Raw genomic sequence first — 22,326 nt, 5'->3', positions numbered from 1 at the left:
TAAATAGTAGCGCGCGGGCGCGCATACGCATATATATACTGCACACATATATGTATGGGTCCAATTGTGATACCGGGAATATTATATTATACATGTAGTTTTTTTTTTTTTATTTTTTTCAGTTTTCACAGTAAGTAATGCCCATTCGTGGAGGTGCATGGCAGGGAGTGACGTCAAATTCCGATCCGATAGATCAGGTGTGGACGCTGATGGCATTGGTCGGAGACTGAGAGTCTTTGTCGTCGCCTGAATAATCATTGGCTCCGTTGTGGCCCTGGTGAGTCGGAGAAGAAGGTGGGACGCTGCCTTTAGGCAGAGCACTCAAAATCATTGAAGCATCCACACAAGTTATCTTCTTTCCCTCTGATGACCTCAATAACATTCTTGAGTCCAATGGCAATGGATAGTGGGCTAATAATATGGCTAAAACAAGCAAAAAAACAATAAATCGAGACATTATATATAGAGCTAGAGAGAGAGAGAGAGTTCTATTTGATTACTAGAGGGGAATTGAATGGAGTTTAGAATGGGGAGAAAGGGGAAGAGGATGCATGTATTTATAAGAAGAAAAAGTTGGTAGAAAACAATAATGAAAGATATGACAAACTAACTTGAAGTGATGATAGATAAATTCTTTATTGCCCATTGATTATATATGTGTCAATTTCACATTTAATTAAAATATATAATGACACCAAACACCTTGTTCTTGCTCAAATGGTACCTCTGTAGTTCTCTTTGAAGGAATGTCACAGGATTGAATTCTGGTGGTGGGATCTCATTGAATTGGCAACCTTAAAATTGACAATGGAGAACTAAATTGCATAACAGACAATAATTGTGGTAGGGTCTTACTGAATTGGCGACCTTAAAATTGATAATGAGGAACTAAATTGCATAACAGACAATAATTGAAGGACTAAAAGTGAAATTTCTCCTAATTCAATATGAAATGATTGTTTAAAGGAATAATCACATTTTTAGTTCCTCGTTGGCTATTATGCAATTTAGTCCTTTATTTTGAATTTTAGTCAATGTGATCCTCAATTGTTTTTACTATGTTGTCATAAATTTAGTCCCCTGATGTATAAAATTGTCAATGTTTTTTTGAAAGAGAAGTTGGTATAACTTAACAATTGAGAGACTAAATAAACTATTTTACATGTTGAGAGACTAGATTTACAACACACTAAAACAATTGAAAATCATATTGACTAAAATTTAAAATGTAGACTAAATTACATAATAGCTAACAATTGAGAAATCAAAAGTGTAATCATCCTTGTTTAAATTAGTTGCAATAATGTAGTATTAATCTTACAAATCAAAAGTTTAATGGGGTCAACGTTAATTTTTACCTACAATACATATATACTAAATCATACATTAAACAAGAATTTCAAAAAAAAAAAAAAGGATGGACGAGGCCACTTAGCCCCTGGTCTTAACTTTACTCAAATCAGTTAATGGCTGGTGGAGACCCTAGAGCATTGGTCTAGTGGATAAGAAGTATTACATTTTTTTTTTTGAAATTTATCACTTAATTAAGAACTTATTTTGAGAGATAAATTAAAGTGAATGAAGGTTCGATTCCTTCCATGAATATAGGGAGTGTGAGTTGGGGTTAGGTGGTGGGGATTCAATTGGATTCCTTCCTTCTTATGCAAAAGGTTGAATCTCCAACTGCAAGTCTCCAAGGACCTCCACACTCTGGTTCCAGTATTTGTGAGAATATAAATCATAGTAACTCATCAATGACTTAGAAGACCGGTCCAAATGTCCGGTGTGCATAAGAGATATGCCCACTTTGGACATAATCTCCACAGTCCACACTGACTGAAGTTCGGACCTTAGTCTTTTCTCCCAAAACTAAGCCCGTGCAGGTCATGAACATTGGAAGTTTAATTTGGATTGGAGTTGGACAGTGGAGTTGTGATTTTTTGTGCACAGAAGTGTAGAGTTTGATATATTTAATTGAATAAAAAGAAAAAATGGCTAAGTGGAAGTTGGGTTGGTATGGAAGAACTAAATAAGCCGCCGGAGCTTATTCAGCTACACTACACATAGTGGAATATAATTCCACTCTGATCTCTTCAAATGTTTTCTACTGTTGTGCTACAGCTCCAAGAATAAGAATTTGATTATATACCATCGATCATCTACAAGCAATGGTGTACACGCAAAGTTTTCCATCATAACATATACTGTATGTATATCATATATATATGCATGCATTTCTTCCCATCCCCTGAATGAGGAGCTAATCTAATGCACTACTAATGCTTATAGATATGGCAAGATCCACTCTTTAAGTCAAACACACACCACACAAAAAGCCATTGAAAGTTAATAAAAGCAAATTATGCCATGCAACCGGTTACAAAAACGGCGTCGTTTTGACGTCCGACTTTAAAAAAAAAAATTATTTTCGATTGCCGTTAACGGCCTTATGTTGTGCATAATTTGAATTATATATCCAAAATTAATGAACTATATATCTAGAATTAGTACAGTGAACTATATATCCACACCGGTTACTGGTACTCTGTTTTGGCTTATGGCAGTTCGCTGTGTCTGTGTATTCCGAATTAATGAACTATAAATTCAGAATTAGTGAACTATATATCCAGAATTAATGAACTATATATCCAAAATTAGTGAACTATGTATCCAGAATTAATGAACTATATATCCAGAATTAGTGAACTATATATCCACACGGAAAATTATGAAAATCCCTCGATTGGAGTTTAAAAAAAATTGATTGGTGGAGTTAAACGGTGCCACTAACAGCACCATTACTCCACCATAGTGAAACGGCGTTGTTCGCAACCGTGTGCACGATGCATGGTGCACACGGTTTCACACCTTAACGATTGGGTAATAACTAGGTAGGGCGGGAAAACACCAACTTTAATTGTACTTTGTACTTCAACTAATGTTGAGAAAAGGTGCCTACAATGAAATGCAGCACGCCAAGGATTTTTATTTAATACAACTACGTACTCCATTTCACTTTTGATGTTAATGGCGGATCACCATTGATTCTCACAATTATATTGAAGAGGATAAGAAGTTATCTCTTGAGCATATCATATCCAATCTTGATCATTCATTCATTCCTAGTTATGCAGTCATAACCGAATCACAAATAAATTTTTAATGTAATAACTCAAGTTTTTGCATTCATCGAAATAGAATTGAAGAAGGTTTAAAAACCCTTGACTTCAATGGGATAGACTGATAGAGTTAATACTCAACATCCCATTATGGGAGAAGAAGAAGAAGTCCCTTAAAAAATGTAAGGGATGCTAAATAAGGATAAAGTTATAAAAAGGAAATGCAAGACATATTACAAAATAAGGAGAAAAAGATACATCAACAAGTGTAGATAAAATAGAGAAAGTGGAGCAAAGTACATGTGTTGCTATGTGATTTGTTGTTGAAAATTCATCACTATATACTAGCAACAACTTTAAGCCTAAATTTGATCATGATACAATCTGAATTTAGAAAAATTCAAAACATAATGAAAGTTGTAGGGAATTTTCTTAAATTTTAATAGTTTTAAATCACTTCAAAATACTCGATAGGGTTAAACTTGACTTGTCTCAAAATGTAAAAAAAAAAAAAAAAAAAAAAAAAAAAAAAAAAAAAAAAAAAAGTGTTGAAACTTGAAATACTCATATGGGTAGTTGAATAGTAAGTTAAAATTTACACTAATTTCGGTATCTATTTATAAATTTATAAATTTAAAAAATTATAATTGTACTATAATAGTGTTCTAGACTATTATGTCTTTATTATTTTAAACATTATGTCATTTACTTCAAGAAATTGTTCTCTGTTTTTTGTTTTTTATTTTCTGTTTTCTATTCACTTTTGTTTTTCTATTTAGAGAACTTGTTTATTAACACTCATTTTTTAAAATTTATTTTTTTAGACTAACATTATAAAATTGACACCGGTTTAATTTTGAGTGATTTTTAGACCTTATATTTAAAATATTTTTAGATATATTTATTTTAAATGTAATCAATATAATTTTTACTTTTAAGTCTAATATATGTAAGATTTTTTACATTTTATATCCAGAATCAAATTTGTATCAATATATAACATCACTAAAAATATATCTGAACGAATAACCTATTAAGTTCACATAAAATTTAGATAATATTAATATTTTCTGAGAAAATATTTAAAATATTTTTGGATATATTCATTTGAATGAAATGTATATAAATAATTTTTACTTTGAAGTCTAATATATGTGAAATTTGAATATCTAATATCGGGATCAAACTTATATTAGAATATAACATATAACTAAAAATATCCAAACCAATAATCTATTGAGTTTAATTATGATAATATGAATAATGTCTAACTTTAAGCGTAGGTAAATAAGTTATGTTTATGTAAGTAAATGCGAGTAGAAAAGATAGAAAATTGTGACCACACCCGCACGGACTTAGCTCAATGGTTTTAGTGAACAGTATTTGGAGAAGAAACCAATGTTTGAACCTCAGCTGCGGCAGTGTGGGAATTATGTCCAAAGTGGGCAGATTCCTTGTGCGCACTGGCATTTGGCCCTGTCCGCTGAACCTCGGGCCGAGGTGTAGGGACCCTTAGGGTTGGGGATTCAACCTTTTGGGAGAAGAAAATTGTGACAAGTAAATAATAATAATAATAATAATAATAATAATAATAATAATAATAATAATAATAATAATAATAATAATAAATGTAATCATAGTAATAAATAAATATGCAAGTAGATAATGCTGAGAATGTGGTTGTAGTAATTTATAGATGATAGAGATTCTATTTTCCATTTAGAAAACATATTTTGAAAGGTCTCCAATAATTTTCTAAAAAACTGAAAACTGTTTTTAGTTTTTAAAATTAAAAATTGTGCTAGCTAGTAAACATGTTTTTATTTTTCTATTCTTCAATTTTTCAAAAAATTGGAGAAATTCTCCAATTATTAAACCATATTTGCATGTGTTTACTAATTGGAGAATTTTTTTTTTAGAAAAAAAAAATAAAAATAAAAACTAAACATAAAATATATTTATTTGTGTAGTTTTTTGTTTTTTTTTTTTTTTCAATTTTAATTCAAAATAAGGAATGAAGAATTTTTTTATTTTTTAAAATGTTCATGTAAATTGCAGAATCTTGCTTAGCAGATGTAACCATTCAGTCTTAGGTTATTTTGAATGTTGGTTAATGTCTTTGTACTTGAATTTGTATAATTTATGTAAGTATAGAATTAAACGCAAATAATTAAATATAGAAACTTGGTAACACAATTCAAAGAGATTTCTCTTACGTTTGCAATGCTCTAACTCCGTGCGTGGACTGAGATCAACTCTATTTCATGTCAATACCCAGATAGTTTGCGTCTTAGTTTCTCTTCAAGTTTTGAACCCTACAATTTGAATATTTGATAGCAAGATGAGCGTTGTGATAGATGCAGGTTAGGAATTGGTTGTTTTATGGCTACATCATTTTTTTTAGACACGTGATAATTACGTTTTCTTTTCGAATAGGCATAGTTATTTTATATTATTTAAAAAAAACAATTACTAATATAGTTTTTAACAGCTAATTCTATTTTTTTTGTCTTCAATTTATAGGTGATAGTACATTAAGTCATTTTTTTTTATCAGAACATTCACTTTTGGTACTAGTATTATTGTAATATTATGATTTTTGGTCATTTATCAATAAAATAATTTAAATATTGTTAAATACAATAACATTTCGGTTTTCAATTATAGATTTTTTCAAACAAATAAATATAGCGGTTTAACATACTTTGTGTTAAAAAAAAAAATTAAAATGTCTTTGTATTTAACAATATTTCAACAATTTTACTTTACCTGATGGGAAAAAATAATAAAAATTTCACTACTTTGCCATCAAAATATATATAATTGGATTATTTCTTATCAGACTTGTTGCTTATATGGGTTGGACTGCTAATTTGTCTTTTGAATATCATTGTTTTTGGGCCTATCGGGCTATTGAGACTATACCATAAATAGTGGCAAATTATGCTGTGGACTCGTGTCTATAATGCATTGTGGACACGAGTCCAAAATGACGTCGTTTTAAGGAAAAATGCAGCCTTTTAGTTAAAAAAAAATTTTTAATTTTGTCTCGCCGTTAACGGCGTTATTCGTTTGTGACATTATGAATGTACAGTTATAGAATTATGAACATAAAGCTCTGACATTATGAACTTACAATTATGAACATATAGTGATAAAATTATGAACATAGAGCTCTAAAATTGGGAACATAGAGTTTTAAAAATTATGAATTTACAATTATTGAATTATGAATGTACAGTTACGGGATTATGAATGTACAATTATGGAATTATGAACATAGAGCTCTAACATTATGAACTTACAATTATGAACATATACTCCTATAACAAAATAGTTTGAAATTATTAATTAAAAAATGAAAAATAGCGGTGTTACTAACGGCACCGTTACCGTGTCCAACATGCATGCTGGACACGGGTCCATAGCATAACGATTGAAAAATAGTTATTGCATTTACCAATTCAAAAGATTTAAGCTTTGTTTGATAAAATAGTTAGTCTATCAATTAATTTTAATTTATTTGATCATTATTAACTATTTAACTTAGTTAAACAATTAATAAGAGTGTTTGATTAATTATTTTTTTGTAACAATTTATTGTAATAAATTACACAATAAATTATTACAAAAACTAATTAATCAAATACTCATGTTGATTGTTTAACAAAGTCAAACAACTAATAATGATCAAACAAGTTAAAATTAGTCGATAGACTAATTATGTTACCAAACATGCCATTAAAAATCTTTTGAGTCGAAAGGTCATGGGACTATGTTCTAACGCCAAGGAGTGTTGACATAAAAATTGTATAATCATCCCATAGTGCTTAAGTTAATGTTCAAGGGTAGGTGATGAAAATTAAGTGAGCAAAAGAATATATATTTATGTATGTACAAACAAATCCTTAACTAATACGATATACTACAGGAGTATAGGTACACGAGCAGTTACGCTAGCTTCTCCCTATATCAGTTAACCCGAGAAGAACTTGGACCCGTTTTTTCACTTCGTTTGTCACATTTTCTCCTGCCTGAAATTAGACAGCGCCCACCCACGATGCCACTGAGGCCTTCATTGATTTCGCGAAGAATCTCCAGTCGATCGCGCACTCTATCCACAGCATCCGAAGAATTCAAGCTTCCAGAAACATCTGCGCGGAGATCGCAGGACGATTGTTGTGTCGTCAACCATGGGAATGGAGACGCGGAAAATGGAGTCGTTGAGGAATCGGACGGCGGAGACGCCTCGTCGACTGGAGGTTCGTGGTCCAACTTGCTTCCGGAGCTGCTTGGAGAGATAATTCGGCGATTGGAGGCAAGCGAGGATCGTTGGCCTTTCCGCCAAAACGTCGTCGCTTGTGGCTGTGTGTGCAAGCGATGGAGAGAGGTCACTCTTGAAGCAGTTAAATGTTCTCTCAATGTAGGAAAGATTACCTTTCCTTCATGCCTTAAACAGGTAGAGCGATTCACCTCTCTGAAATAATCTAAGAAAAAAAAAAACAAGTTTCGATTTTATTCTTGTTTATGTTATGTACCTCTGTGTGTCACAATATAAATTTGATCTGGTAATTAGTCTATTGACTTGTTTGCAGTTTTTTTTTTTTTTTTTTTTTTTTTAAACGATTCTTGCATTAGATTTGTACATGACTTTGTGTTTTGGAGCGTTCAATATTATGCATACAGTGATTGCTCCTAAACGTGGAGAAATCTGGAACACGCCTGTTCTTTGAGGATTAATGGGGTGTTTCCATCTAGTTTCTATATTGTACAGTAATTCACAGTGAACTATTAGCTTAATTCTTATTGTGAGTGACAACTGACAATGAAACCTGCTTATGAACAAGTAAAATGGTCTCTATTTCAGAAGTATCCAATGATGTCCGACAAGGTTCTGTTGGCCTGTTGGGTGAATTGACTACATGTTACTGTTTTTAAGAAAAGAATGAGAATAAATAGATATATATCGTGTCAGGATGAGCTTAGTTGATTCCTAACTGAATGAAAATCATTTTAAGAAAAATAATTGCTGACTGAATCAGCCTATTAAAAACCTATTTTGCTTTTTGATAGGAATTGATATGATTAATCTCCCCTCTTGCATCTGAAAAAAGTAGAAAGAAAATAAAAATAAAAATTCCTCGCCTTGTTTTAACACATGGGATTATTCCACAGACAGTTTTCTTTGTCATTGAATGTATAGATTTGACAGTTTTACTCTTTAGCGGTGGGCTAAATTTGCTTTCTCAAATTTCAACTACAGCCAGGACCTCGTGACTCTCCTCTTCAATGTTTTATTAGGCGTGACAAGAAGAACTCAATGTTTTATCTATATCTTGGTCTTGCACCATGTAAGTATTTTCTTCACCCATGTTCTTCTGAATAACTTTTATGGAAAATTTACTCCAATATTAGTTTGACACTTTGACTTGATGGAATCCAGCAACCGTGATGTATGAAACTTCTGTGGATAGTTAACTAATATTGGTTCAAAATCATGCTTAGTATTAGAGCCTTATGCTGATCTTTTATTTACCAATTTATTGATCTAGTATGTCACTCTTATTTTCAGGTTTAGAACCATCTATCTATTATTCTAAAAAATCAACTTGACTTGGTCAGATGTTATTTGTGAACTTCAATATGGACGAATTAGTCATTTATTTGGTCTTATTTGTAGTATTGACTTTTTAATCAAAATATGGTGGTTGGCATGTTTACATCTAACTTTGTCATGCCACCCACTTGTCAAGATTTAAAATTTGTTGCACTTTACACTTGTTTATTCTAGGTGCAAAGTTATAAGATGGAACCTTTAGGGGGCGTTTGGTTCAAGTTATATAACATAACCAAGGGAATGTGACATTCCAGAACTCACATTCCTATGTTTGGTTCATATTATCTTAGGGAATATAAGATTCCCAAGGAATGTCACATTCCCTTCACATAGAATTTTGAAGGGAATGTGATTCCCTTCAATTTTTTAGGTTATGTAAGATAACCTTGGTTATGTTAGTTAATTTTATATATATATATATATATATATATATATATATATATATATATATATATATATATATATAATTATTTTTGTAATTATATATTTTTTATTTTTATTATGTTATGTTAGCATATAAAATAATTTTGTTTATCAAGTTCAAGATTTTAGTTAATATTTTTAAATCATGTAATTATATATGATACCATTATCTTATTTATTTATTTTAATTTTTAAATTTATTAAAATATATGAAAATATATTAAGGATATTATAGTGTGTGTATAAAAGATAACCCTAAACCAAACATGATTATATTACATACCCAATTTTAACCAAACACAGGAATCTAACATTCCTAGTAATCTAACATTCCCAGCAATCTAACATTCCCTAAGGTAATCTAACATTCCGTGAACCAAACGACCCCTTAGTTAACAGTGCTAAAATAATTGGGATCAAATTTCAAAATTCTTGAAGGTTCATAGAGTTTTGTTATACCTGTTGCACCCTCTCTTCTACCAAGTAACTGTGATGCCATACAAAGTTATTTTGGTGATCATGTTAGGACTTTAGGTAATAAATTAATGTTGTGCAAAAAGCCTCTAGCTAAAATGATGTTTAAAAAAAACAGAAAATAAATGCTCCATAACAAAAAGAATTGTTATTAGCCTATTAGAGTATTAGGTAACAAAGAAATGCCTATTTAATTTACTTTGTAAAGCTAAAAAGAAGAAATTAAAAACTGGTTTTCTAGTACAAATGTTTATTGGATCATTTTATTAGGATTTTTCATATTTAATCCAGGTTTGATTTTAGACTATCCAAAAAAAATAAAAAAATATCAAAAACTAAACATTACCTGCACATTGGCTTTTCATATATGTATGTTTGGCAGCATTCATGGATACGGGGAAATTTCTCCTAGCAGCACGAAGATGTAGAAATGGCACTCAGATTGAATACATAGTTTCTCTTGATGCTGATGATCTATCACAGAGAAGTAAAGCTTATGTCGGGAAATTGAGGTGACTACTGGCAATTCTAGCTAGTTCACTAAGTAATTTTACTTTTTGACTCCAAAAGTACAAGCTTGGTTTTTTATTTGGTCTAGAGTGTTTTAATAGTTTCTATTTCATCATCAATTACTGGCCAATTTGTTGGAAAAATCAAGCATAAATATAAGGGAAATTTTCATGTCACATGCAATACCTATTTGGGCTTGATTGTTTTACCGGAAACTTGGCCACAAATTGACCTAAGGATCTAACTGAAATTACTGCTATACACTGGTTAAACTGAAAATATTAAATCATTTGGACCAAATGGAAGCTTAGCCTTAACTTTTAGGATCAACAATAAAATTTATTTCACTTCTCCATCAATTAAGCCAAGCAAAGCAACCTTTGCCTTTTCTCTGTTCTCCTTTCCTTTTTGTCCTGTATGACTTTAGATCTCTCCAGTTATAGATTGTAGCTATAGAAGATCAAAAGGAATGTGTCAGTGGTAACTCAATGTCTGGAATCACAGTATATTTTTTAGTTTCAAATCAATTTCGGATGGGGTTGGAATTCAATCCAACTTTGTAATTCCACTTGATATTCTGCAAATAAGTATAGTGGTTACAATGATTATCTGATTATGCTCTTAATATACTTTGTAACACTTGAATCTTACTTTCACAGGTCGGACTTTTTAGGAACCAATTTCACCATATACGACAGCCAACCTCCAAACAGCAGGTCAAAGCCATCAAGCAGCAGATCTTGCCGTCGTTTTGCAAGCAAACAGATAAGTCCCCAAGTCCCGGCTGGAAATTTTGAGGTTGGACATGTTTCCTATAAGTTTAACCTCTTGAAGTCAAGGGGACCAAGAAGGATGGTATGCTCACTTAAGTACCCATCCTCCGCAGAAACTACAAAAGATCAATTTCAGGATGAAGCAAAGATGAAAAATCTTGACTCTGCTGCTACACTATGCACAGTTCTGAGAAACAAAGCTCCCAGGTGGCATGAACAGTTACAATGTTGGTGCTTGAATTTTCATGGTAGGGTGACAGTAGCTTCCGTGAAAAATTTTCAACTAGTTGCAACATTGGACCAGAGTCAACCTGGAGGAAAAGGTGATGAGGAAACTGTTATTCTCCAGTTTGGTAAGGTGGGAGATGATATGTTTACAATGGATTACAGGAAGCCTTTGTCAGCTTTCCAAGCATTCGCAATTTGCCTCACCAGTTTCGGAACAAAATTGGCGTGTGAGTAGTTTCCATTGTGTGTGTGTTTTTAATAATTTTGTTTTTTGGGTATAAGTACATTTCTATTGCTATTTATATGATAATTTCTAGGTTTATATGCTTCACCTAGAAGCTGTATAAATGGTTGTGAAACATGTCTATAAATGATGGAAGACCTATAATTAAATGGGTGAATTGGTGACTTTGTACATGTAGTTTATGAAGTCATTGGATGATATACAGGCTTAGATGTTGTTGTTGTTGTTTTTTTTTTTTTTTTTTTTTAAATTTTAAAATGAATTGAAGCACATAAGAATTTAGCTTGTTCTATGCAAGTATCTGAACATTGGCACCTAGTCAAACTACTTGACTTGAAATCCTTCAAAACCAACCAATTAAAGAGATGCTCTCACACAACCTCTTTTACATAATAACCTGGCCAACTAAAATTTGAAATGGAAAATATTAAATATACGGCCAAATTTCTTTGATATAGTCATATAGACTACTTTTCCAGAACAAGATGAAAATATTATACTTGCGATTTATGCTCAGTTGAATTATAAAAAATAAAAATAAAATAAAAATTATTGTCAAAACCGCATGGGTGCAGTGGTGCAGAATGCCTTAGAACCAAAACACTCCTGCTGCATACACAACTAAAGCATTCATATCAGTTTGGTATTATTTACGATTTTTTAAGAGCCAACAAGAAAAGAGAAGAAAGAAAAAAGAAGAAAAGAAAAGCCTGACCAGCCTCACGCAACTTTAAAAAAAAAAAAAAAAAAAAAAGTAAATGGAAATGAAAATGCGCCAACGGGCACGTGCACTGCGCTAAGTGTTGCAATGCCTTTTCTCTCACATGGTGGTCCCCACAAAAAAATTTAAAATTGTAGGAGAAAAAACTATTTCAAAAATTCATCCCCACACTTGTTAAAAACTCTTTCTTGGTCTTTTGGTATGCAAAAACTCAATAATATCCACAAGTGTGGACGCTCAAAAAGGGGTGCAAAAGATAACAGCGTTGCCTCTCATTCAAGGCAATTTATATCCTGCACCACGGCGCGCGTTGCATGGTGCGCCCAGATGTAAAACGACGTCGTTTCAGATTTTATTTCTTTTTTGAAATTTCGCTACCCAGCGTTTGGCGGTTAATTTTCCTTAAAAAAAAATCTCATGTTCAAAAATGTACATAATGTTATACATGAATGTACATAATTGTATAACAAAATATACATACTGTTTTTTAAAAGATAATACACATAATCTAACATAATACATAATAAACATAAACTTTTAACATAATACACATCAACTCTTAACATAATACACAAAAATTTCATGATTCAGATTTACATAATTGTATAAAAAAAATGTACATAATTGTATAAAAAATGTACATAATAAAAAATATACATAATTGTATGAGCAAATATACATAATTGTATGAACAAATATACATAATCACAGCAACTTCCTACCGCGCCTCCCAAAACGACGTCGTTTTGGGAGGCGCGCGGCACACAGTGCTAAGCTCGCCGTGGGGGTCGTTTTTTCGGCCAGGAGGATTTCTGACATGGGATTCGTGATAAGGAAATGTATGGGTTGGGTTACGGATAAGGGAAAGTGTCTTTCTCGTAGGCGAGATTGACTTTTGGGTATCTTGCCTTTCCCTTAGGCGAGATACGTTTTCCATTTAATTTCGGGGTAAATACAGTAAATTACCGTATTTACTCCTCCACCGTATTTAATTTTTTTGTTTTTCGAAATTCTGAAAAATGCATATTCCCAATAACTAATATTTATTTTTCTCCAAGATTTATAATGTGTTAATTTTCTTCTTAATTTTTACTGTATTTACTCCACCTACCGTATTTATTGCATCCTCTTTTAAAAAAAAAAAAAAAATCTGAAAATTGCATTGAGAGGCAAGTTCCCAATGTACACACATTCCAGCCATCATAAATAATACTCGATATTATGGTGCTTTCATATGCACGAATTCCATAAGTCTTTTTCAAATCATTTGAGCCAAACTTTCATCTCCCTTTCCTCCTTCTTCATCTTCTCAAAATTTCTTTTTATCCATTTTTTTATTATTATGGTCCCTCCCTTGTATCTCAAGAAATTCATTGAACATTGTGGTCCCAAATTTGTTGATATATTTGTAGTTTTGACTCCATTTTGGTGGGACAGATTTACTACGAAGACAGCGATTAGTGGAGTACAGAAACAAAAGTCAAGTCAGTGTAGACCATAGTATTATATTTTGGAGGTAATAATATATGTTATTTAATTTTTATTTGTTTAAAACGTGAGGATTGCTTATGCATTATTATTTTTATTTGCTTACAAGTATTGTATAGACTGTGCAGTAGTTATGTATTGAGGTTATGAAGTGTAAATCGTAGGTTTAAGATGTTATAAAAAGTTAATCTTTTTAATCTTTAAATTTACAGATTAAAAAGTGTTAGTGCTTTCGTAAAAAAATAAAAAAATGTTAGTGCTATGAATCCAAGAAATTTGTGTATGTTTTGTATTGATTGATTAATGTTTAAGGTTTGCTGTGGTTTTGGATGGTTGACACAACGTGGGGTGCATGTTTCAGAATGAAAATTTGTGTACGTTTTTTTTTTTTTTTTTTTTTTTTTTTTTTTTTTTTTTTTTTTTTTTTTTTTTTAATTCTATGTTGCTAATCATTACTTATTAATTGCATTAATCATTATCCATACTATAAAAGAAAATTAAAAAAAAATCTGTTTTACATTGTGTATAATTCTGTATATATGTATTTCATTCTGTATAATTGTACATAGATGGCTTCTTTCCCGTAATAAATAATGTTGCCTTTACCAAAGGCAACTTCTCTTTTCTTGAATCTCGCCTTCATTAAAGACAATTTCCTTGTTTTGTATCCCACTTTAGGAATTTCCCTATTTTGGAACCCGTGCACAAAAATTTCCCCGACTAGTTAATGATTCCTCGCCGTGGTGTATGGTATAACGATTGCTCATTCAACAACATAAATGTGAGGAAAAATGACTAAATTTAGTCTTTCAAGTCAAATGAATAGTACAATTTAATCTCCAAAGTATTTTTTTTTTTAAATCAGTCAAACCCCACGCACTGTCGACTGCCAAGTGCAATGGACAGTGCAACGTCGCACTTGCCATAAATGCATCCATCCTCCCTTTTATTTTCAAAAAAAAAAAAAATACTCTTTAATAAAATATCTTCTTCCTCAATTCATCTATGAGAAATACTTCTTACATCTACAAAACTCACTCAAGTTTTGTCACTCCTAATGTGGAAGTTTTGTATGGGTAGTTTTTTTTATTGCAAATATCAACTTATTAAAAATTGTCACATCATGATTTGGTTAAAAATTAAATGACTGTTTACGGAAGCTCAATATGAATACTTACGAGGCTTACGACATCAGAATGATTATTGGCGACAGCGGGCGAAGCACTTTTGGTTAAAGAAAGGGGATACGAACTCTACATACTTCCACAACACTGTGACAAGGCGAAGGCAAACAAATTCCATCAATCGCCTTAAGGATGAGAGCAGAACCTGGGTGGAGAAAAGTGTTGCCCTTAACAGTTTAATCACTTCTTACTATTGTAATCTTTTCCAATCTTACTTGGGGAATTGGAATTCTGTTCTTGATGTTATTCATTCTAAAATCACTGAGGAACATAATATGGTTCTTAGTCGTAGGGTTGAGTTACAGGAGGTTAAATTTGCCCTGTTTGATATGAAGGGTGGGAAGTCATTGGGTCCAAATGGGATGAGTCCGGGGTTCTTCCAAACACTTTTGGATACTTTAGGACCTCATCTGTTGAAATTTTGTTCTGATTGCTTTTAGTCTGGTTCCCTTCCTATGGGGGTTAATTCTACCCATATTGTTCTCATCCCTAAGAAGTCTAAACCTGAGGTTCTAGGTGATTTGAGACCCATTGCGTTATGTAATATCATGTATAAACTTGTCTAAAAAATTCTTGCTAACCGGCTAAAGCCTTTACTTGACACTCTTATTTCTGAATCACAAACAACTTTTGTCTCGGGTAGACTCATTACAGATAATGTTATGATCGCTTATGAGATTAATCACTATCTCAAAAGAAAGAGTCAGGGGAAGTCTGGTTTCGTTGGTATTAAGCTCGACCTTAGTAAAGCTTATGATAGAGTCAGTTGGGAATTCTTAAGGGGGGTGTCCTTTCCAGGTTGGGTTTCTCAAACCTCGTTGTTAATCTGATTTGGAATTTGATCTCCACTGTAGAGTATTCTATTCTTCTGGAGGGGAGGGAAATTGGTTTTGTCACTCCTAGGAGAGGTCTTCGTCAGGGAGATCCAATTTCCTCCTATCTTTTCATTCTGATTCTTGAAGTCTTTCATCTCCGGTTACAAAGGAAAGTGAGTGAGAGAAGGATTCATGGGGTGTCCATTGCTAGGGGAGCCCATGTGATAGCTAATATGTTTTTTTGCTGACGATTGTTATATTTTCTGCAAAGCTAATATCTTGGAAGCTAGTTCTATAAAGGAGATCCTTCACCAGTTTGTTGGAGCTTCTGGGCAGGCTGTAAATTATTATAAGTCTACTCTGACTTTTAGTAGAAATGTGTGTGAGGAGGATATAAGGGCTGTGAGTGGCTTTCCTTCTTTAATTGGTAGAAATAAGAGGGAAATTTTGGGTTTCATTAAAGGGGAGATTGTGGGAAGAATTAATAGTTGGACTAATAGATTTCTCTCTCGGGCTGGGAGAGAAGTCTTAATGAATTATGTCATTCAAGCGATCCCTACTTATGCTTTGAGTGTTTTCATCCCCCCTTTGGAGATGGGTAGAGAAATTGAGTGTGTTATGAATGGGTATTGGTGGGCTTGTGATAGGGAGGGAGCTAGTAGTATTCGGTGGAAGGGTTGGGATGCTTTGAGTGTGCCTAAACAGTGGAGAGGCATGTGATTTCGCCGTATTCGAAAGTTTAATATAGCTCTCTTGGGGAAACAAGCTTGGAGAATTATTCAATTCCCAGACTCTTTACTGGCAAGATTGTATAAGGCCAAATACTTTCCTAGAACCTCTTTCTTTGAAGCTCAAGTAGGGGGAAACCCCTCTTATATTTGGCGTAGTATTCTCGAATCTCAGGAGATCCTTAGAAGTAGCTATCGGTGGAGAATGGGAGATGGATCAACTATTCACATTTGGATGATCCATGGCTTCCCAATAATGTGTCACCTTATATCAGAACTCCTTTGACTGGTAATATTGAAGTTTCTAAAGTTTCTGATCTTTTAAATGAAGCTCAAACTGGATGGGACATTCCTATGATTGAAGACATCTTTGAGCCTGCTGATGTGGAGCTAATTAAGAGTATTTTCCCGTGGTTGAAGTTAAATTAGAGGATAAGATCATTTGGATGGAAGAAGAGAAAGGGCAGTACACTGTCAATAGTTGTTATAAGAAGCTTATTGGAGATATGCATGGAGTCCAAATGCCAAGCTGGACTAAAATTTGGAAACTGCAGTTGCCACCGAAAATTAAAGTCTTTTTCTGGCAGGTATGCTTTGATTCCCTCCCCACACATAATTTATTGCGAACTATGAGGGTTCAGGTTCCACCTATGTGCCAAATCTGCAACATGGAAGAAGAATCCATGCTACATATTTTCTCTAGATGTGTGTTAGCAGAAGCTGTTGGAATTATATTGGCAAAGAGTCTTATCACCATTGTGCCTCTTTCGGGGAATGACTTGATCTACAGTTTAACTCTCCTTCTGTCAATGATTTATGTTTCCTGATTGCTGTTTGTTGGAAGATCTGGGAAGCTAGGAATGAGAAAATTTGGAACAATGTTATTTTATCTACTCATGCTATTGTTTCAGGAGCCCAATCTTTCATACTAGAGTGGCAACTGGCAAACCATTCTACTGTCCAGCCTACGTCGAATTTTGTCCGGGATGCTAAATGGGAGAGACCCCCTCTGGGTTGGCTTAAGCTTAATGTTGATGCAGCCTTGGATTATGGTAACAGAAGAATGGGGCTGGGCTTTGTTTTGAGAGATGCTGAAGGAACATTTGTGGCTGCAAAGGAAATTCCCATATCTGGCTTATTTAAACCCAAGGAAGATGAAGCTATAGGAGTAAGGGAGGCTTTAAAGTGGATTAAGGATCTCCAATATGACTTCATACAGCTGCAGCTCTACTCCTCTTTTGATCTCATCATTAATGATGTTAAGGAATTAGCTAAAGACTTTTTGAATATTAACTTTTTGTTTGCTAAGCGGTCCGCGAACAAGGTTGCCCACTTACTAACTAGGGAGACCTTGTTTAAGTCTGATTGTTCGGTCTATTTTTTTATTCCGTTTCCATCTATTGTTTAATATATTAGTTCTTCATTTCTCCAAAAAAAAAAAAAAAAAAAAAATCTAACATTGTAAAAAAAAAAAAACATTGTCCCTTTTTTTTTTTTGAGAAAATAATATTTTCTCCTAAATATTTTTTTTTCTTGAATTATTCATGTATTTACATTAGCCTCAATTATTTTAAATGGTAATTTTTCTCCTTTTTATGTTAAATGGACTTTTTTTTTTATCCTTAAAAATAAGTATCTCATTTATTTTTGTTTTGTAACACATTATTGCTTATATATGAAAATTAGAATAAATGCGACAAAGAACATACCCCATCTGAAAATATTATAATTATAATTTTAAGCTAATACTAACGGACGTAAAACTTAAACACAAATAATTCATTAATACTAATTAATTATAATTATAATATTAATGTTACTGGCATTGGCTTAACAACACAGGGATGGGGATGGGGACCGGGTAGTTCCTCATCCCAGCCGGGGAACGGGGCGGGAGATAAATTCGGGGGCGAGGACAGGAACCCCATTCCCCACCCATTGCAATCCCTGTCAGGTAGCTTTTCTGCTTTATATATATAGTTTATTTAAAAAAATTATCAAATATACACTTCACAAATCTGATCAATAAACATACAGCATCAATCAATCAACCCCCCATCAAATGAACTATCTATCTATCTATCTATCTCTCAATCAATACACGCAAACACAACCAAAATGTATGCGTCCCCCAAACTCCATCCTTAATCTCTTTCTACCATCAATGACCTCCTCTTCTTTCTTTCTAACATTTCTGCTCATCTGTTTAACAACGCGAAAAATACAATACTCTACTAAAACAAATAAATTCGGGAATACAAATAAGCGGGCTCTCTTTCTCGGCCATTCACCACTACTTGAGAAGTTGCTAAACTGCATTAGAACAATTACTACAGGGATAACTAACCTCTGAAACTGCACCTCAGCTGCTAATGTTATCTCGTAAGTTTTCATTATTAGTGGACTCATTTTCAAGAGGCACTTCGCCAGTACTGCTAATGTTATCTCGTAAGTTTTCATTGTTAGTGGACTCATTTTCAAGAGGCACTTCGCCACTATTAACGTTCACAACATCCTTAATACACTCGGGGAGCTTCAACTCGTCATTAACACGGTTGTCAATGTTACTCTGCAACATAATACAACACAATGCAATATGATTCAACCACCCACATATAATCCCGGACATAACCAATCACCACTTATGAAATTAAAAAAGCGTAATAGATTAATAATGCAACATAACCCAACCTCGAGCAGTGCAGATCCAGCATCATTAGCTCCCGCGTTTTCATTATTTGCAGACCCCTTAGAGCCATCAATACTAATACTCATAAGCCCTGTATCACTACCTGGAACATTTAACCCATCTTTACCAGAGCCGATATCATTCTCCTGCCATGTCATAACAATAGATACTCATTCATATCAAATAGGTTATAGATAATGACATTCTTGGCATAACACTAGGCCCAAGTTATACAACTAATTCCAATATCTTCATATATGATTTCAGCAGTTAGCAACAATGGCCATAAGTATCAACCACACAGATTTGGATATGAAATTCAGCTTGTTAGTAGAAGTGAAGAACACCTTCAAATTATTATCTCTTTGTAGCCAAAAGCTGGAGTTAATACCCAATTTCGTCGACTATAGTCATTTTTTTTTTTTTAATTTAGTTCTAAATATCTTTTTGTACTTGGATCCTGGACTTCGATGGTTTTACCTAATTGAGTCATCCGCTATTAGAATCAATGACTAAATAAAACCGCTATAGTCGATGACTAAGGCCTTGTTTGATAACATAGTTGGCTTATCAACCAATTTTGGCTTATTTGACCACTATTAACTGTTTGACATTGTTAAACAATCAATATGAGTGTTTGATTAATTAGCTTTTTGTAACAACTTAAAATGTTAAAATTCACAACTTTTTGAGAAAGTCATTTTGCATGTAATAAGCTATACAGCTCATTTACCAAACATTTTTCTATAAACTAATGGTATCAACTAGCCAAACTCACTAACAAACAACTATCGGCTGACAGCTATTTACTATTTAGCTAACATGGCCTAATTTTGGTAAAACCACTATAGTTGATGATTAAATTAAGCTATCTAAGAGGAAAATCATCTAAGTCAAGAACTACAAAAAAGACATTTAGAATTAAATCGAGAAAAATCACTATAGTCTTGGGTATTAACTAACTCCCAAAAACTGAATACCCATAAGAAATGATAATGTAACTGGATAACACAACATTGAAATTCTCCGATGGAAGAGTAATTACCTGAGCCTCAACCAGGTTATTAGAACAAGGACGAAGCTTATTGTCCACTGAGACAATACTAGAGGGAAGGCGATTAATGTCCCATCCAAGAAGCTTACAAATGGCGTGGGCGTATGCGCGATGAGCCTGAGTACTCTTCGTCTTGGTAATAGAAATGGAATGTTGAACTAAAGCCACGCAGTCTTTATACCTCTTCCACCCTCTCTTCCCTACCGCATAACACACCAGACAGCTGAACTCTCCGCCCGCATTGTTCTTCTCATAGTATTCCCTCAACGCGCTGTCGTCCTCGAACAATTTCACGAAAAATTCCAACTTCGCTCCCCCTTCTCCCTCCGGTGTATCGTCGCCCTCTGGGTCATCTTCCTCCTCCTCGGCTTCATCTGTGCATTCATCGTCTCCGCGGCTGAGAAATTTACTTGCAGCCTTCAACGCCGCTTTCTGGGCGTGATCAGAAGCCAGCCGGGCTTGTTGTTCGGGGGTTAGCGAACGGGGTTCGGAATTAGACGGGGCGCGGAGACTTGGCCAGCCGGAATCGGTTGCCGCCGGCGACTTTGGCGGGGTTTTGCAGGGCCATTCAATGCCGGAATCTAAAGTTTCCGTCCGGGGTTTGTTCCGATACCCTAGCGGTCGGTTTCCCCTTTTCTTCTTGAAGTGGGTAGGGTTTGTGGGGTGGAGGGTAGTGAGGTTGGGTTTTGGGAAATTGGGTCTTGGCGGGCCTTTGTGCCACAGGGAGTGGAGGTAGATCACTTCTTCTCTGAGGCGCTGTTCGTAGTAGGGATCCATTGAGCCTCAAAACAATAAATAAAAAGGAACTAAAAACGATTATGGAAGAAAATGGTGAAGAAAATGGTGATGGAGAAATACAAGGGATTTTCAATTTTAGGTTTCAATTCTCTGCACTTTCCGGCAGTCGAGCTTATAAACGAAGAACTTTCTTCATAATGACGATATTTTCTTAGGGATTTCCACAATTGTATCACGGGCATTTATAAAAGGAAAGGTAAAATGGCCTTTCTAATTCTTAAATTTACTGTGTTTGATAAAATAGTTAGTTTATCAATTAATTTTAACTTATTTGATCATTACTAACTATTTAATTTTGTTAAACAATTAATATAAGTATTTGATTAATTAGTGTCTTCACTCGTGCGTTGCAATAAATAAATTTATTATAATATTTTAATAATATTTAGATCGATATACAATTTTATAAATTATAATTACGAATATTATATAGTACAATAGATAAAATGAGTTGGATCAATTATGTTTTTTAATATTATCATTACTTGAATTCGAGCAAATAATTGTTCAATTACCCATGCGATACCTATGCATGTATGATGCACGTGCGGTGTAAGAATAAAATTTTTTATTATATATTTAGATAATAAAATTAAAGATTAAAATTATAAACAATTTTAATATTTGAAAATGTTCAATTATATAAGATTAGTGCAAAATTATATATATGACTCGTTTGTCTAAAATTATGTTTAAAAAATCGATATATAATATGATTTATGTAATTATATTATTACTAAAATAAATATGAGAAAAATGAAAAATAATTTAATTATAATTACTACAAAAATAAATACGATCCATGTTTAGCTTAACAACTCCTATTCAAAAGTTAAAGTCACTGTTTACACTCAAGCTCCTCAATCTAGTAGACAATGGCAGGCAGGATTCACTTAACGAATGACCCTTGCTCTCATAGGGTACAAACACCATGGCATCTTAATTAGTATAAACTTGTTGTTAATTTGTAAAAAATGCTAATTAGAAAAATATAGATTAGCTGTTTTGTAACAATTTAAAGAAAATGACATTTTTTTTCCCTGAGTTATATTCTTATAGCAATTTTTTCCCCGTGTTATCCATGTACTCACATTTACCCATCATTTATGTTCTTAATACCATCCCCTACTACACAATGCAATCCACTTTGTTTCCCACTGGAGTTTGTGAAGAGATTGAGCGAAAAATCAGGAATTTCCTTTGGAATGGTGGAAGAGATGATAAACACATTCACTTGGTCAATTGGGACACAATTACTAAAAGCAAGGAGAAAGGAGGTTTGGGTATTTGTCGCATGAGAGACATGAACAAGGCCTTCATGGCCAAAATGGGGTGGAGGCTGCATAATGAAAGAGATAGTCTGTGGGCGAAAGTGTTGCTCAACAAATATAATAAGCAGCGGAATGAAAATTTGGACTGGAATAAGAAACATGGGTGTTCAAATATGTGGAAAGGTATCTC

General features: G+C 33.4%; 3 protein-coding genes across 6 annotated transcripts; 2 read left to right on the top strand and 1 right to left on the bottom strand.

Annotated features, from left to right (window-relative positions):
- The first annotated feature begins 7,060 nt into the window (after nucleotides 1-7,060).
- On the top strand, nucleotides 7,061-11,617 carry LOC109150659 (tubby-like F-box protein 7). Its single transcript, XM_019298645.1, has 4 exons — nucleotides 7,061-7,578; nucleotides 8,383-8,470; nucleotides 10,016-10,145; nucleotides 10,803-11,617. Exons 1-4 carry the CDS (start codon nucleotides 7,180-7,182, stop codon nucleotides 11,377-11,379), a joined length of 1,194 nt encoding a protein of 397 aa, XP_019154190.1. The 5' UTR covers nucleotides 7,061-7,179; the 3' UTR covers nucleotides 11,380-11,617.
- Nucleotides 11,618-16,770: 5,153 nt separating this feature from the next.
- On the top strand, nucleotides 16,771-17,732 carry LOC109150431. Its single transcript, XM_019298341.1, has 2 exons — nucleotides 16,771-16,911; nucleotides 17,169-17,732. Exons 1-2 carry the CDS (start codon nucleotides 16,771-16,773, stop codon nucleotides 17,730-17,732), a joined length of 705 nt encoding a protein of 234 aa, XP_019153886.1.
- Nucleotides 17,733-18,274: 542 nt separating this feature from the next.
- On the bottom strand, nucleotides 18,275-21,004 carry LOC109150341. Of its 4 annotated transcripts, none has more exons than XM_019298239.1 (4): nucleotides 20,059-21,004; nucleotides 19,016-19,159; nucleotides 18,681-18,893; nucleotides 18,275-18,565 (listed from the first exon to the last, which is right to left on the bottom strand). In XM_019298239.1, exons 1-3 carry the CDS (start codon nucleotides 20,842-20,844, stop codon nucleotides 18,687-18,689), a joined length of 1,137 nt encoding a protein of 378 aa, XP_019153784.1. In that variant the 5' UTR covers nucleotides 20,845-21,004; the 3' UTR covers nucleotides 18,275-18,565; nucleotides 18,681-18,686. The 4 variants fall into 4 exon arrangements, with proteins under 4 accessions (XP_019153784.1, XP_019153785.1, XP_019153782.1 ...); XM_019298240.1 differs by having other exon boundaries at nucleotides 18,275-18,566; nucleotides 18,685-18,893; XM_019298237.1 differs by having other exon boundaries at nucleotides 18,275-18,545; nucleotides 18,698-18,893.
- Nucleotides 21,005-22,326: the final 1,322 nt, after the last annotated feature.

This window comes from Ipomoea nil, unplaced genomic scaffold (genome assembly GCF_001879475.1).
Source record: "Ipomoea nil cultivar Tokyo-kokei standard unplaced genomic scaffold, Asagao_1.1 scaffold2279, whole genome shotgun sequence".
NCBI lineage: Eukaryota > Viridiplantae > Streptophyta > Magnoliopsida > Solanales > Convolvulaceae > Ipomoea > Ipomoea nil.
This window is presented reverse-complemented; position numbering and strand designations above follow the sequence as displayed.

Bases quoted from the DNA above. Each gene is read 5' to 3' on its own strand.
- LOC109150659 (XM_019298645.1), top strand. From the start codon at position 7,180: ATGCCACTGAGGCCTTCATTGATTTCGCGAAGAATCTCCAGTCGATCG. The intron at 7,579-8,382 runs GTAGAGCGATTC...TTTCAACTACAG, and splicing joins TTCCTTCATGCCTTAAACAG to CCAGGACCTCGTGACTCTCC. The intron at 10,146-10,802 runs GTGACTACTGGC...TTACTTTCACAG, and splicing joins GCTTATGTCGGGAAATTGAG to GTCGGACTTTTTAGGAACCA.
- LOC109150431 (XM_019298341.1), top strand. From the start codon at position 16,771: ATGGAAGAAGAGAAAGGGCAGTACACTGTCAATAGTTGTTATAAGAAG. The intron at 16,912-17,168 runs GTATGCTTTGAT...GTTTGTTGGAAG, and splicing joins TTAAAGTCTTTTTCTGGCAG to ATCTGGGAAGCTAGGAATGA.
- LOC109150341 (XM_019298237.1), bottom strand. From the start codon at position 20,844: ATGGATCCCTACTACGAACAGCGCCTCAGAGAAGAAGTGATCTACCTC. The intron at 18,894-19,015 runs GTTGGGTTATGT...ATTATGTTGCAG, and splicing joins CTGGATCTGCACTGCTCGAG to AGTAACATTGACAACCGTGT. The intron at 18,546-18,697 runs TTAGCAGCTGAG...AGAGTATTGTAT, and splicing joins TGAAAACTTACGAGATAACA to TTTTCGCGTTGTTAAACAGA.